This window comes from Panthera onca, chromosome C1 (assembly GCF_046562875.1).
Source record: "Panthera onca isolate mPanOnc1 chromosome C1, mPanOnc1 haplotype 2, whole genome shotgun sequence".
Taxonomy (NCBI): Eukaryota; Metazoa; Chordata; class Mammalia; order Carnivora; family Felidae; genus Panthera; species Panthera onca.
This window is the reverse complement of record NC_138346.1, coordinates 50,998,796-51,014,313: the sequence shown is the minus strand read 5'-3', so window position 1 is coordinate 51,014,313 and position 15,518 is coordinate 50,998,796. Positions and strand designations below refer to the sequence as shown.

At 37.8% G+C, this 15,518-nt stretch overlaps 1 protein-coding gene and 1 long non-coding RNA gene across 12 annotated transcripts in view; one reads left to right on the top strand and one right to left on the bottom strand.

Annotated features, from left to right (window-relative positions):
• LOC144617145 (uncharacterized) overlaps nucleotides 1–12,986 on the bottom strand; it is a 48,954-nt gene extending 35,968 nt beyond the window's left edge. For 6 of the 8 annotated variants that reach the window (XR_013557239.2, XR_013557236.1, XR_013557237.1 and 3 more), the window contains exons 1-2: nucleotides 12,513–12,689; nucleotides 11,579–11,609 (exon numbers count right to left, since the gene is read on the bottom strand). This is a non-coding gene — a long non-coding RNA (uncharacterized LOC144617145). Of the gene's footprint in view, nucleotides 1–11,578; nucleotides 11,610–12,512; nucleotides 12,717–12,898 lie in introns of those variants that run through there. The other 2 variants (XR_013557243.1, XR_013557241.2) reach the window with 2 other exon arrangements.
• Nucleotides 12,512–15,518, top strand: part of NUP35 (nucleoporin 35) — a 38,380-nt gene continuing 35,373 nt past the window's right edge. For 3 of the 4 annotated variants that reach the window (XR_009607065.2, XM_060622122.2, XM_060622121.2), the window contains exon 1: nucleotides 12,512–12,619. Coding sequence is in view for 2 of the 4 variants with exons in the window: in XM_060622122.2 (XP_060478105.1) it covers nucleotides 12,580–12,619 (40 nt within the window). In the remaining 2 variants the exon portion in view is untranslated. Of the gene's footprint in view, nucleotides 12,620–13,066; nucleotides 13,178–15,518 lie in introns of those variants that run through there. The other variant, XM_060622123.3, reaches the window with a different exon arrangement.

The window sequence follows — 15,518 nt, the reverse complement described above, 5'->3', positions numbered from 1 at the left end:
TTTTCTTCATCATATTGTTTCAATTTTTAGCCAGTGCAATAAGTCAAGAAAAGGAATTAAAAGGTATACAGATCAGAGAGGAAGAAATAAAAGTGTCTGTTTTGTAGACAGCACTGTTGTCTACATAAAAATCCCAAATAATCTATAAAAAAACTAGAATAAGTGAGTTCAGCAAGGTTGTAGTGTACCAGATAAATATCTAAAAATAATTTAATTTCTACACACTTGCAATGAACACTTGGTCACCAAAATTTAAAAGGCAATACCAGGGACGCCTGGTGGCTCAGTTGGGGATCTCATGGTTTTGAGTTCAAGCCCCACATTGGGCTGTCTGCTGTCAGCACAGAACCAGTTTCGGATCTTCTGTCTCCCTCTTTCTCAGCCCCTTTCCCTCCCCTGCTATCTCTCACTCTCACTCTCTCTCAAAAAAACAAATAATAATAAACAAACTTTAAAAAAATAAAAGGCAATACCATTTATAATCAGTCAAAAAAACAGAGAGAGAGAGAGAGACAGAAAGACAGACGGACAAATACTGAGATATAAATCTAACAAAACATGTATATGACTTATATGCCCCAAATCTCAGAATGCTGATAAAAGAAATCAAAGATCTAAATAAATGGAGAAATATACTGTGTTCATGGACTGGAAGATTCACCATAGTGAAGATGTCAATTTTTCCCAGGTTGATATACAGGTTTAATGTAATTATTATCAAAATCTCAGCAAGAATGTTTATAGATATAGATAAGATTATTCTAAAATGTATACAGAAAGGCAAAGAACAAGAATAGCTATAGGAATTTTGAAAAGGAAGAAAAACGTGTGCTTATTATATACCAGTACTTATCACATAGCTGTAAGATTTACTATATAGCTACAGTAATCAAGATTGTGTGGTTGGCAGAGAGACAGGCACATTGATCAATGGAAAAAGAAGAGAGAAGCCTGGAAATAGACCCACAAAAATTCAATTGACTTCTGACAAAAGTATAAAAGCAAAGAAAGAAAGATAGCCTTTTCAACAAATGGTGTTGGAGTAACTGGATATTTGGATTTCCATAGTTTAAAAAATGAACTTTGTTGCAGTCTAATACCTTCAACAAAAAATAATTAAAATATGGACACAGGTGCCCGGGTGGTTCAGTCGGTTAAGCGTCCGACTTCGGCTCAGGTCATGATCTCACAGTTCGTGAGTTAGAGCCCTGCGTTGGGCTCTGTGCTGACAGCTCAGAGCCTGGAGTCTGCTTCGGATTCTGTCCCTCTCTCTCTATCTCTCTATCTGCCTCTCCCCCATTAATGATCTTTCTCTCTCTCAAAAATAAATAAACATCAAATTTTTTTTTTAAATGGAGCACAAATTTTAACTTTAAATGTTAAATTATAAAAATTCTAGAATAGAATAGGAGAGACTCTTTGGGATCTAGCACTAGGCAAAAAGTTCTTAGACTTGACACCAAACTCATGATCCATAAATGGAAAAATTTATAAACTGGACTTAATCAAGATTTAAATTTTTACTCGGTGAAAGACCTTATTAAAAGGCTGAAAAGATAAGCTACAGAGTAGAAGAAAATACTTGCAAACCGTATATCCAACAAAAGACTTGTTATATAGAATATATTAAAGAACTCTCAAAACTCAATAGTAAAAACTCCGTCAAATTAGAAAATGGACAAAAGACATGAGGAGACATTTTACTGAAAGGATATACATACGATAGATAAGCACATGATAAGATGTTCAACATCATTAGCCATCAGGGAAGTGCAAATTAGAACCACAATGAGGTATCATTACAGACCTATCAAAATGGTTAAAACAAAAAATAGTGACACCATAAATTTTGGCAGGATGTGAAGAAACTGGATCACTTTACATATTGCTGGTGGGACTGTTAAATGGTACAGCCACTCTGGAAAAAAGTTTGGCAGTTTCTTAAAAAGCTACATATACAACTACCACAAGACCTAGCAATGGTAATCCTGGCCATTTTCCTCAGAGAAATGAAGATGTATATTAATACAAAAACCTGTACATGAATGTTTAGAGCGGCTTTACTTATAATAGCCCAAACTGGAAACAACCTAGATGTTCTTTAATGAGTAAATGGTTAATGATATCATGGTGGCAGTGCATCCATACCACAGAACACTACTAAGCAATAAAACCGAATGAACTACTGATACCTGCAACGACCTGGATGAACCTCCAGAGAATTATGCTGGGTGAAAAGCCAACCCTCAATGTTATACAACTGCGTTATTTCTTTAATATAACATTCTTGAAATGACAAAATTATAGAAACAGGGAACAGATTAGTGGTTGCCAGAGATTAAGAAATTGGTGGCAGCAGAGGGAAGTGGCTGTGGTTGTAAAAGGGCCACATGACAGATCCTTGTAGGACTGGATACGTCTTCTGTCTTGATGTATCAATGTTCAATATCCTGGTTGTGACATTGTACTACAGTTTGGCAAGATGTGACCATTGGGGTAAACTGGGTAAAGCAGATATAGGATGTCTCTGCATTATTTTTTACAACTTTCTGTGAATCTACAAATATTTCAAAATAAAAACAGTTTCATTAAAAAAAAAAAAATGTTAACAAGGGGCATCTAGGTGGCTCAGTCAGTTAAGCGTCCAACTTCAGCTCAGGTCATGATCTCACAGTTCATGAGTTTGAGCCCCATGTCGGGCTCTGTGCTGACAGCTCAGAGCCTGGAGCCTGCTTTGGATTCTGGGTCTCCCTCTCTCTCTCTGCCCCTCCCCTGCTCCCACTGTGTCTCTCAATCTCTCTCTCTCTCTCAAAAATAAATAAACATTGGGGCGCCTGAGTGGCTCAGTTGGTTAAGCGTCCAACTTCAGCTCAGGTCATGATCTCACAGTTCATGAGTTCGAACCCCACATCCGGCTCTGGGCTGACAGCTCAGTGCCTGGAGCCTGCTTCAGATTCTGTGTCCCCTTCTCTCTCTGCCCCTCCCCTACTTGTACTCTGTCTCTCGCATTGTCTCAAAAATAAATAAACATTAAAAAAGTTTTTTTAATAAAAAAAATAAACATTTAAAAAAGTGTTAACAACAACAACAAAACCCACGTACCTGGCCTCATAGAGTCTACAATCTAGTTGGGGATAGATATTATTCTAAAATTTGTAGAAGTGTATAATTCAAAGTGTGATCTTGTCTAGTTACACAGGAAAGCTTTTCAAACTTTTGAGCGACATTTGAGATCAGTTCTAAAAGAGAAATAAATGTTAACCAACTAAGGGGGGTGGGGTGTCAGAGATCTTACAGAACTGAGGGAAGAACATGTGTAAAGACCCAGGAATGGGAAGAAGCATGGGACATTAGAGTAATGGAAAGAAGGCTGAGTGGCTGGAGCAGTGAACAAGAGGAGATGAGATGGTGTCAGAAGTGGCTGAGGTGTTAGGCCAGTCAAGTAAAGGCTTGCAGGCAGCTTTAGGATTCTGCTCTTTTAGAGCAGTGGAAACAAGGGAAAGGTTTTAAGCAGGAGAGCAACTTGCTCAGAAAGTTATTTTTCAAAAGGTCACTCTCTTGGGGCGCCTGGGTGGCTCAGTCGGTTAAGTGGCCGACTTCGGCTCAGGTCATGATCTCACGGTCCGTGAGTTCGAGCCCCGCGTCGGGCTCTGTGCTGACAGCTCAGAGCCTGGAACCTGTTTCAGATTCTGTGTCTCCCTCTCTCTGACCCTCCCCCGTTCATGCTCTGTCTCTCTCTGTCTCAAAAATAAATAAACGTTAAAAACAAACAAACAAAAGGCCACTCTCACTGCATTGTGGAGAATGGATTAAGAAGGAGAAGGAAGAGCAATCAGGAAGCTAAGTCCAGGTATCAGATGATAAAGCTGGGATTTGGCTATAGCAATAAAAACATTAGGGAGTGGATATATCTGCAAGGTATTTAAAAGCAAAATTCACAGGACCTGGCACCGGATTGGTGTTGGAAAGAGGTTTTCAAGACCGTTCCAAGGTTTTCGGCTTTACCAGCTAGATAGCTGGTGGTATCTTTCTCTGAGATAAATATATTCATGTTTTACAGAAAAGACTTTAAGTTTGGGCTTTTATATTTGATTTTGGGGTGCCTTTGAAATATCTAAGAGCAGATGTTGTAGAAGCAATTGAATATATAAATTTGGACCTCAGAGAATGATCTGGTTTGGTGGTATGAATTGAGAGTCACTGAGGGTAATGGACACAGATGACATCACATAGGAAAGAGTTTTGAGTAAGATTGAGCCTTGGGGAACAACATTTAAAGGCTGGCTAGGGAAGGATGAGTCAAGAAAAGAAACGTAGCCATATGATCACAGAGGTAGGAGGAAAACCAAGAGAGTATAATGTCAGTGAAACTAAGGAGAATTTCAAAGAGTATTTAATGTGAATTGATGCTGTTGAGATTTAAGATGAGCACTGAAAATGTCTGGATTTAGCTTCATAGAGATCTTTGGTGACCCTGGCAAGAGCTCTTTGGTGAATTAATGGGGAAAGAAGCCAAATTAGTTTATTAAAAGCTATGTAATATACTGAATGACAGATAACATTAGTGTAAATTTCAGTTATTGAGTATATATTTTATGTATCTATGCACTAGGTGAATAAGTCAATGTATGACATATGAGTTAGTTACTATTATTTAAACTATTCAGATTAAAAAGCTAACTTTCAGAGATTTTAATGTCACGTAACTATGGAGTATTTAAAATCAGGCTTGCTCCTGTCTTAAACAAAATGCTGCCGCTTCTCTAAATGAAGACATTGTCAAGTAAGAAAAGACTTACTTTTCCATTATTTTGCTCTTTTTTTTTTACATAAACTGGGTAAAATGTATGACCTTTGAACACCCTAGAATTTAGGCTTATTGAATTAAAAAAAATAATTTAATTAAGGAAAATGTCAAACATACACAAAATTATAAAGAATAGCATAATCAATTACCCATCAGTAATTATCACCCCGTGGCTTTTCTTGTCTAAAGGATTCCCTTAGCCATTATTTTCCTTCCCTGCTCCTGCCCTCACCCATCCCAACAGATTATTTCAAGGCAAATCCTAGACAAAGCCCTTTCTAAAATCAATCCTATTTTTTTTTTCAAAGTTGTCTACTTTGCCTGTTATAAACTTCCACAGGGCTTTCAAATATCTGATTAAACCTGTATGACAGCTCAAATATAAAAGCAGGAAATAAAATTACACCTGAAAGTTATACACATTTAAAAAAATATACACCTTATTTTTTAGAGCAGTTTTAACTTTACAGCAAGTTTCCCATATGCCCCCTGCCTCCTCCCCACATAGCCTCCCCCATTATCAACATCTCCCACCAGAATGGTACACTTGTGATGATGGGTGATACTACATTGACACATCATTATCATCCCAAATCCATCATTTATATTAGGGTTCTAGGGTTCCTCTTTGTGTTGTACATTCTCTGGGTTTGAATACATTTGTAATAGCATGTATCCACTATTATGTAGTATATTATGTATTATATACAGGGTAGTTTCACTGCCCTAAAAGTCCTATTGCACCTACTCATCCCTCCTCTCAAAGTTATGTAAATTTTGAGGCTACTTTTTCACTTCCAACAGATGAAAGGAACTATTTAATTGGTTTAAAGGCTGGGGTACCCTGGGTGGCTCAGTCGGTTGAGCGTCCGACTTCAGCTCAGGTCATGATCTCACACTCCGTGAGTTCAAGCCCCACGTCATGATCTGTGCTGACAGCTCAGAGCCTGGAGCCTGTTTCGGATTCTGTGTCTCCCTCTCTCTCTGTCCCTCCCCCGCTCATGCGCTGTCAAAAATAAATAAACATTAAAAAAATTTTTTTAATTGATTTAAAGGCAACAGGTGAACCAGCTAAACTGATGTTTCCTTTGATATTTGGCTGCCCCCTTTCTGCCAGTTGTTTACAAAAATTCATACACTTCCAAATGTAAGAGTTTATTTTTAATTTATAAAGACATGGCTTTGGTAATTATATTTATAGACATCAGATAATGCAAATAGTTATTAATGGATTTATATTTTTCTGAACATGTTCCCTATGTCCTAAACATTATAAAAGTCTCTAGGAGATCATTTATCTTTGGCCCTATGAAGTCATGGTTCCTCTGTGTGCTTTACATGACATCACAGTCTAAGTGACTCGCAGCTCATGCTATACCAAATGCCAAAGTCTGAGATAATGAGAACGTGAGTGACAAGATGCTTCCTCTCCTTGCTTTCTTTCTGAAGGTGACAACCTCTGTCCTTTTCTTAAAGTTTGACTAGAGGTGGATATCTTTTTCTTCACTTTAATTTAAAAAAATTATTTGTGTTTATTTTTAGAATAGATGGAGAGTGGGCTTTTAGGAGAACGAATTTACACTTACACACAAATGTTGCAAATTAATAAATATTTATAAATAGCTACTGAGTATTGAGTTATATATATGATATACACAAGCAGTTTGGCTGTGAATATATCAAATATATTGAACATAAATAAATTTTGAGATTTCACATATTTCTGACTTTTAAAAAATTTGTTTTGGCTTTAGAAAAAAATTGAAATATATATAAGGCCCAGAGCTAATTTTCAAGTGGGCTCTCTGTAGCCCAAGGTACTCTATCCAAGTGTTTCAGGGCATTTGGAGGTGTGATAGTCAATAGACACTTTAGGGCACAAGAACCCTGAGTTAGTGGGGCTTGTATTCTTCCCTTTTTTCCAACCAGAGCAGTTCTGTTGTATGTAATAAGTATCTGCACCATACATTGTTCAACGAAAGGGTTTCTCATCAAAGTTTGAATATCCACTTTCTACAAAAATAGCACTTTGATGAAATCTTATGTTATCAGAGGGCAGACTTCAGGGAACCATGAGTCCAGAATAGAAACAGGGAATAGGTGTTTCACTTTATTTTTTAAAAGAATTTTATTTTTATTTATTTTTTAATGTTTATTTTTGAGAGAGAGACACACAGCATGAGTGGGGGGAAGGACAGAGAGAGAGAGGGAGACACAGAATCCAAAGCAGGCTCCAGGCTCTAAGCTGTCAGCACACAGCCTGATGCAGAGCTCGATCTCACGAACCATGAGACCATGACCAAGTAGAAGTCATAAGCTTAAGCGACTGAGCCACCCAGGCGCCCCTTAAAAAGAATTTTTTAACGTTTATTTATTTTTGAGAGAGAGAGAGAAAGAGAGAGAGAGAGAGAGAGAATGAGAGATAGAGTATGAGCAGGGGGGAGGCAGAGAGAGAGGGAGACACAGAATCTGAAGCAGGCTCCAGGTTCTGAGCTGTCAGCACAGAGCCTGACGTGGGGCTTGAACTCATGAACCATGAGATCATGACCTGAGCCAAAATTGGACACTTAACTGACTGAGACATCCAGGTGCCCCATAGGTGTTCCATGTTATGTGAAATCTTATTTAATATGTTCAGAAAGGAAAGTAGGAAAACAAGTATTGCAATTAAGATAATAATATTCATGTACAGAATATGGTGAACATGGAATATTGTTAAAGATAATAAAAATAAAGATAAAATAAAATAAAAATAAAATAATATATAAATAATAAAATAAAATACTATATAAACAAAAAAATAAAATAAAATAAAATTAAATTAAAATAAAGAAATATAAAAAAAAGTAAATCATGCCACACAAGTTTTCCATTCAAGTTAATGCAAGTTATGATCATTTCATTTTATCAAAAAGGATAAATAGTTAGAACTATAAACTTCATTGTATAATATAAATAGAAGTACTTATAATAGACTTAATGTCCAAAATTATAATTTAAAAAATCTGAAAACATATAAAATATATCAAAATGTCAGATAATTAATCTTTATTCTAAGTTTATTTATTTAGAGCTCATTCATTCATTTACTTTTTCATTATATCACTCATTTACTTTTCCAATATATATTTACTGAAAATTGATGGAAATACAATAAAGTAAAGTTATGGTCCCTATCCCCAAGAAAATCCATCTACTATGGCTGAGAACAAAAACTTAAGGGGCGCCTGGGTGGCTCAGTCGGTTAAGCGTCCGAGTTTTGATTTTGGCTCAGTTCATGATCTCATGATTTATGAGATCGAGCACCACATCGACTGCTTGGGATTCTCTCTCTTCTCTCTCTCTGCTCTTACCCTTCCTAGCATGCGCAGACTCTCTCTCAACATAAATTAAAAAAAAACAAACTTAAAAAATAAGTAGTTTATGGCAAATGAGTTCCAGAAACAATGCATCAGACATTCTGAAATTGAATGATGGCTGAGGGCTGGCACAGCTGGGGCAGGCTTCATGATGGAAGAGAGGCTTGAGCTGCTACTTGTAGGAAGGACAGAACTTTGTAAATTGGGGTGAAAGGAAAGAGTTGGTAGGCAGAGGGATTGCTGTGATCAAGGAATACAGTGTGACTATCTTTCCCAAGAGGTTGAAGGTTTGCCAAGGGAAATAATGGGAGAATTGATTAGAGAAGTTTAGGGTAAGAGGATAAAGGGACCTGATTTTTGAAGCCAGAATTTTCAACACTTTAAGGTGAAGTTAGGGTGACAATGCGTATTCCCTTTAGGGTGCCTATTGCAGTCTCTAAAAGATACTCCTACTCTCCTCTCTCAGTCTGTTTGGTCTGTTATAACAGAATACCATAGATGGGAAGACTTATAGACAACAGACATTTCTTTCTCATAGTTCTGGAGGCTGGGAAGTCTGAGATCAAGGCATTAGAAGATTTGGTTTCTGGTGGGAGGCTGCGTCATGGTTCACAGATGGCAGTCTTGTCACTGTATCCTCACAAGGCTGAGATAGGATGGGGTAGAGAGCTTTGTTAGGTTTTTTATAAGACTCCAAAGACTCACTTCCGAAAAGCATCATATTGGGGGTTAAAACTTCAACATATGAATTTTGGGGGACACAAACATTCAGTCTGTAGTGGCTTCCACCCTGTGATTCTGGTTCCCCCCCCCCCCCCCCTTTCCCTTTCTGCCCAGGTGAGAATGTATGTTATGTAATGAGGGACATCATTGTTTGGTATGTGCTGCACACGTGAATCTTATGGAGTTGAGGATAAGGAGGTTTGCTGTAGGGAATAGGAAATCAGTGAGAGCTTTTGAACATCTGGGTAATATGTACAAAGAAGAGAGTATTGGCTATTGGTATGTTAGATTTGGTGGGAGAGATGGAAGGCAAGGAAATGTTAAGTGCTGACTACAATTTAAGAATTGAGGAGGCAAAATAAATACATAAATAACACTTGGTATCTGAATGTTTGATAGCAGGGAAGATGGAAGCCAGAAAAAGAAAAGTGGACCAGGGACCTATATTAAGCATAACCTCCCTTTTAAACGTATTTTTTTTTATTATTTTACAGACAATAAAATCTGGAGATATTTAATAGAAATCCAACCAATATAGGATTTAAGTGGAAAAGTTGGGCTCTGAATTTAAGTCTGTTTGACCTTAAATTCTGCTTTCATGTGCAATGGTTTTAATTTGGGGTTTCTAAGATTCTAAAAGAAAAAGGGACAAATGGAATGGTTTGTGGGATACGATGAGTTTTTGAGGTTTGATGTACTGGTAGGTTGTTCAGCAAGCATCTAGAAAAGTAGCATTTGGCTTTAGAGAGTGGTGGGGCATTAATTGTTTGCATAGATGAGAAGAGAGAGAGGATCAAGTTTTAACTAACAATAACATGTCCAGGTTAGAATGAAATGGGACCAGGTATGGAAAAGTTAGGGAAAGAGTAGAAAGTTATAAGGAGAAATAGGAAGTGTAGCATCACCAAAACAAGAAAAACACTTGAATTGAGGAAAAGATTGTCAAAGCTATTGAATATTGCAGATGTCATAGAGACAGACCTTCACTTGGCAATTAGGAGAAAAGGAGTTGCAGTCCGTGGTTTCAGAAGAGGATTTACCCAGGAGCAAGTGTGTAATGAATTAAAAGACAAGATGGTGAACTTAGGGAAAGAGATCGTCTACTGAAGTCTGTAGACCCTTATATTGAGATCTTAAAAAAAAGAGAAGAATGTGAATGCAATTAGTGCATGGTATCCAGAAGAAGGAGCAAGGTCTAGAGAAGGTTTTTTGATAGGGCAAACTGGGCATTTTTATAAATTGATAAGGAAAGAGCCAGTTTAAAGGTAGAATATTGAAATGCAAATGAAGAAAGGAAAATGACTTTTCTTAAAGAAACCAAGTTTTAATTTGAAGAACAATAACAACAGTAAATAATATCTATAGTCAACCATTAGTTAAATAGAATAAGCTAAAGGCCCTTCTTAAGCCCTCCAACTACAAACGCCTTTCCTCTCCATCTTCCCTGTGAATAGTTTGGCACAAATGTTTTCCAGCTTCCTTCCTTCCTCCTTTCCTTCCTTCCTGGCTTCTCTCTCTCTCTTTTTTTTTTTAAAGTTTATTACTTATTTTGAGTAAGAGTGTGAGCAGGGGAGGGGCAGAGAGAGTGGGAGAGAGAGAATCCCAAGTAGGCCCCACACTCAGTGCAGAGCCCAACTCTGGGCTCGATCCCACATACCATGAGATCATGACCTGAGCCGGAACCAAGAGTCGGATGCTCAATTGACAGAACCACACAGGTGCCCCACTTCTTTTATTTAATAAGCATTCCTCCCCACCCCTTTGCATATGTATTCAAATATGCTTTTTAGTGGTAGCTAGGGGGTACATGTGCACTCTCTCTCTCAAAATAAATGAATAAACGTTAAAAAAACAAATATACTTTAAAAAAATAAAATGATGCCATATATATTTTTTCAAATTGCTACTTTCAGTATGTCGATCATGAAGACTTTTCTAGATCCACACACACACACACACACCAAATATAGCTCATGCTTTTTAACAGGTGCATAATGTTCTTTTGTTTGGACAGATCATAATTTAAATTTATAAATATAATACATATTATAATATAATATTTATATTACTTAGAAATCCTTCATTTATAAACCCTTCTTGGAATCTTCATTCTAAAAAGGGATTTCGTGAGCATGTTGGGCTGAATGACAGCCCCTGAAGATATCTTCACTCTAATCTCTGGAATCTATGAATGTTACCTTACACAGCAAAAGGTGCTTTGCAGATAGGACTATTGACTTACTCAGCACAGTTGGCTATTGAAATGAGAAGATTATCCTGGATTATCTCAGTGGGTCCTAAATATAATCACAAATGTCCTTATAAGAGGAAGGGACAGGGAAAGTTTACTACAGAAGTTCATGTGATGACAGAAGCAGAGAGAAACAGTGCCAGAGAAAGAAAAGATGCTGTACCACTAGCTTTGAAGGGGGAAGGAGCTACAAGCCTGAGGAAATGGATTTTCCCCTGAAGCCTCCAGAAGAAGCCAGTCTTACTGACACCTTGATTTTGGCCCCTTTAAGACTCATTTCAAGTTTCTGCCCTCAGGACTATACAAGATAAATTTGTGTTGGTTTAAGCTGCCAAATTTGTTGTAATGTAGTATGACCTCATCTGAACTTGGTTGCATCTATGGACCTTATTTCCAAATAAGGTAACATATGTATTGGAGGTTAGACATTGAACATACCTTTTTGAGGGATGCAATTCAACCCACACACCTGTTTTTAAAAAAAAAAAAAAAGTCAATTGGTTTTAAGTTTGATTTCTGGGAACTTGCCAGAAACTAAGTAATGCTGGAATTGTTATTGCCTCATTCAAATTACAACATTCTTGCTGGATTTGGGATTTCAGGAAATCCCAGAGGAAAGAGGGAGAGAAGATGGGTGGGGATTTAGAGGATAACGAGTTTGTTATGGACCAGAGAGCATCTCAGAATATATACATGCTGCATATCATTTTTATAAAGTTAGTGAACAAAACAACGTATAGAATGCGAATATGTGTAACCTATATTTGAAGACTCTAAAAAAAAGCAGCAAAGTAGGAGGAGGACGGAAGAGATGGGACAGTGAGGAGCACACAGGATTCTCCACTGTTATTAGCCTCCACTGTTCAGTATCTTTTGTATGTATATAAAACAATGTATGCGTTACGCTTAATGTAAAATAGTGCCTTTATAACAACATCTTTAAAAAATGGCATAGAGATGGTAGGAAATATACTTTGAGAACGCAACTCATATACTCATATACCAAGCCTGAAATCAACACTGGAAAGCGGCACCGTTACTTCGTTAAGGTAATTTTTTCAGGTGTTACTCGGAAAAGCTGACAGATGACAGAGTGCTGGGTAAACTCACTCTGAAACCGTGAGTAAAAGAACATGTGCTTCCATGAAACTTAAGCACCAACAGTTCAGGAGGCGCACAGCGTTAGCAAAAACCATTGCCGGAACCATCGTTTTCACCATAGTTCATCCCATTTCCTGCGAAATTCTTCTCGGAAACGCAGACTCTGCGAAAAGACGTTTGCCCGATTCCAAAATGACTGCTGCGGCGCCCACAATAAAAGTATAGCGCAAGACCGGAAGTTACGCAACCTCATAAGGCAGCGCGCCCTTACCCGTGAGAGAGTTTCCGCCATTTTTGAAAATCGGGAAGGTCCGGGGCCAAGTGTGGTTGCAGCTGCGATGGCAACCTTTGCCGTGGAACCCCAGGCGCCCTCGTTGGGTGAGTGAAAAACTGCTTTTCCTCGCTGGCGCTGCGATCCACGCCGTAGGACTAGGAGCAAGCAAGTCATCAGGCTCTTTGCTAGTTTCAGTCGCGGGTACGAGCCCCTGGTTCACCCACAAGTTTTCAGTTGTCCCCCTGCTCAGGGCGTCATCACCCTGCCGCCAGCAAGGCGGCTCCGGGAAGCTGCGGGCCTGGGTAGGGCGTGGGAATGGCTGTCCAGTGGTGACTAAGCCGTTTTGTCCCCCAACACGCGGGCCGCATTCGTTCTGCCCATACCTGAGACTCTCCGAGCGCCGAGGACGCGGTGCTGAGTTCCTGGATCCGGGGAGGCGTCGGTGTAAAGGAACGGATCCGCGTACACGTGGGTGGGCGGTGACCTGGAGTGTGGTTACAGCTCACCGTTCTTTGGTCACTTGGGCTTTTAGTTTCTGTCGGATTCCTACCTGCCCTGGGCTTAGCAAAAGGAGTCTTATTAGTGGAAACTACGGTTGTGCGCCGTTTAACCCCTTGATGGTAGCCATGGAGATACTGGCGTTAATAGGAAGCCGGGAGTTGGTACGATTTTCCCGCCTTTATCTTGGGGAAGTGACTTTGTAGGAGGTCTTTTTCTCTAATCAGTTACGTAATGAATTTTTAAAAAATTCATTCCCATTGTTTAACGGAGAGCCTTGCTGAAAGTGTTGTTCAAAAAAAAATCTATCAAGTTAACAGGATGTAGATTTCCTTTTTGTTTGCTGAGTTTCGGCACTTGTGAGAACCGTCAAAATTTTTAGCAGAAAATTGCTATCATAGAGACGCATTTGAAAATTAGGTTACAACTTTGAGTTTGGAAAAGAAAGCAAGCGCGATATTTGTAGAACGAGGTTTTTTGTTTGTTTTTTGTTGTTTTACATTTGAAGGGTGTAATAGTGCTTGCTATGCTTTGTGCAAAATGTTTCTTTTGGGAATGGAGTTAACTTGGACTGTTTTAGAATTAGTCATAAAAAACTAAATGCATAATGTCAGTGCAGATATTCTGCTACCTTTAAACTTAAGTACAGATGTTTGTCTAGGTATTTATGTTTTGTATTATTTTAGAGATCAGGAAATCATTTCCAGTCCCAAAGTTTTCTATTCAACAAAAACATTTTGGAGTGCATATTTCTTGGGGTTGTAAATGTGAATAAACCCGTCTCTGTTTATTGCCTCATCAGAAATCTGACATTTGCTGATATTGTTCAAGTTCATATATTGCAGGTGAAGAATAAATAATTTTCCCAGCACCTAATGCTATATGAAAATCAAGGATTATTTCAGCAAACAGTGCTAGCTGAGTAAGACCTAGTATTTAACAGATTTTAGGTGTGCAGACTGAAATTGAATTTAAGACTTGCATGATGATTGTTCTAGCTCTCTAAGTGAAATTTAGCCTAAGGGGTGATAACTGACAGGCGGATTAAGACCTCTCTGTGCTCTCCTCACTCTGGTGCTTAGTGTTACCACAATATATATACAGATATATCAGAACTTTTCTTAATTCTTCTTACAATGCCATATATGTTTTTTTTTCTTTGGGGGAATGGGAGAATGAGGTAGTTGGTGGTACCTAAAACTTTGTATTTACTACTGTAAGTTTCTAAATATCTGTTCAGAATTTGCTTTTGTTTAGGCTTTTGGTGTGTATATTCTTTGGAAATATGTACTAGCAACGTAGTAACAGCACTTTAAAACAATTACAATATAGTTATGGTTCTTCATACCTTATTTCAGTATTTGCTTCATTTTTTTTTCCTGACTTTGCCTTTTTCCTCTTTTATACACTTGCATTGGCATTGTTAATACCTAAGTCTACTATAATGAGGAAGGATAAATAATTGACGCCATTTGAATAGCAAGAAACAAATTCTTGAGACTGCTTAGAACTTAAGGAATAGTTAACCATGTAAATAATACATCAAACGTTTGGCCTTTCTGAGTGCAGTGAATCACATTCAGTTTTGTTACATAGTTGAAAACTTAAATTTTAATAAGTAGAAATTGCAAATCCTACATTTACACTTTAGTCACTCAGTTTTCCTATCCTAGGATACCCTTAGAATAATAAGGGTTGAGCACTACTGATATTAGATACTGGGTCAAGTGCTTAATTTGCTGTAATACTAATCAAAGCTCTGTGAGTGGATGCTGTGATTATGCCCATTTTGCCAAGAGATACGAACCCAGGTCTCTGAGTCCAGGGCCCATTTTTTTTTTTCATACTGTGCTAATTTGTTCTGAAATTAGAGTAGGTTATAGCTTCCTTTTCTTCAAAATGGGAATAATAATACCTATCCTGTAAATTGTGAAAATTAATTTTAAATTGATGATTGTGAAGTATCAACTGTCTTTAAATTGGTTTTATGTTAGGGAGATTTTTATTGATTATTCCTAACTTTAAAATGATTTTTAAAAATGATCCAAAAATAAAGTTTCCAAATCTTTCAATGTTTCTTAGTTTCTAATCATCACTATTATTTCATGTGTGCTCTTTGTGCTCTAATGTATGCATGATTACACATCGCAATAATGGTTTATAGTTCTTGTTTATGGAAAAGAAAAAAATGGAACATATAGCAAGCTACACCCATTGTGTTTGATTTGCTAAAACTTCGTGTAACTAGCGCACCCACTCTTTCCTTGTTTTTGGTTGTTGCATAGTAGAAACTGACCCAGAAGTGGAAAGAAGTTATTCTGTATGCATTAAGAATTTTTTAAAGATAATACAGAAATTTTCCATTTAAAACTAAATGTTAATTCTCTTTTTGAAAAATGTTTATTTATTTATTTTTGAGAGAGAGTGGGGGAGGGTGCGAATATGAGCAGGGGAGGGGCAGATAGAGGAAAAGAAACCCAAGCTGACTCCCTGCTGTCAGCGCAG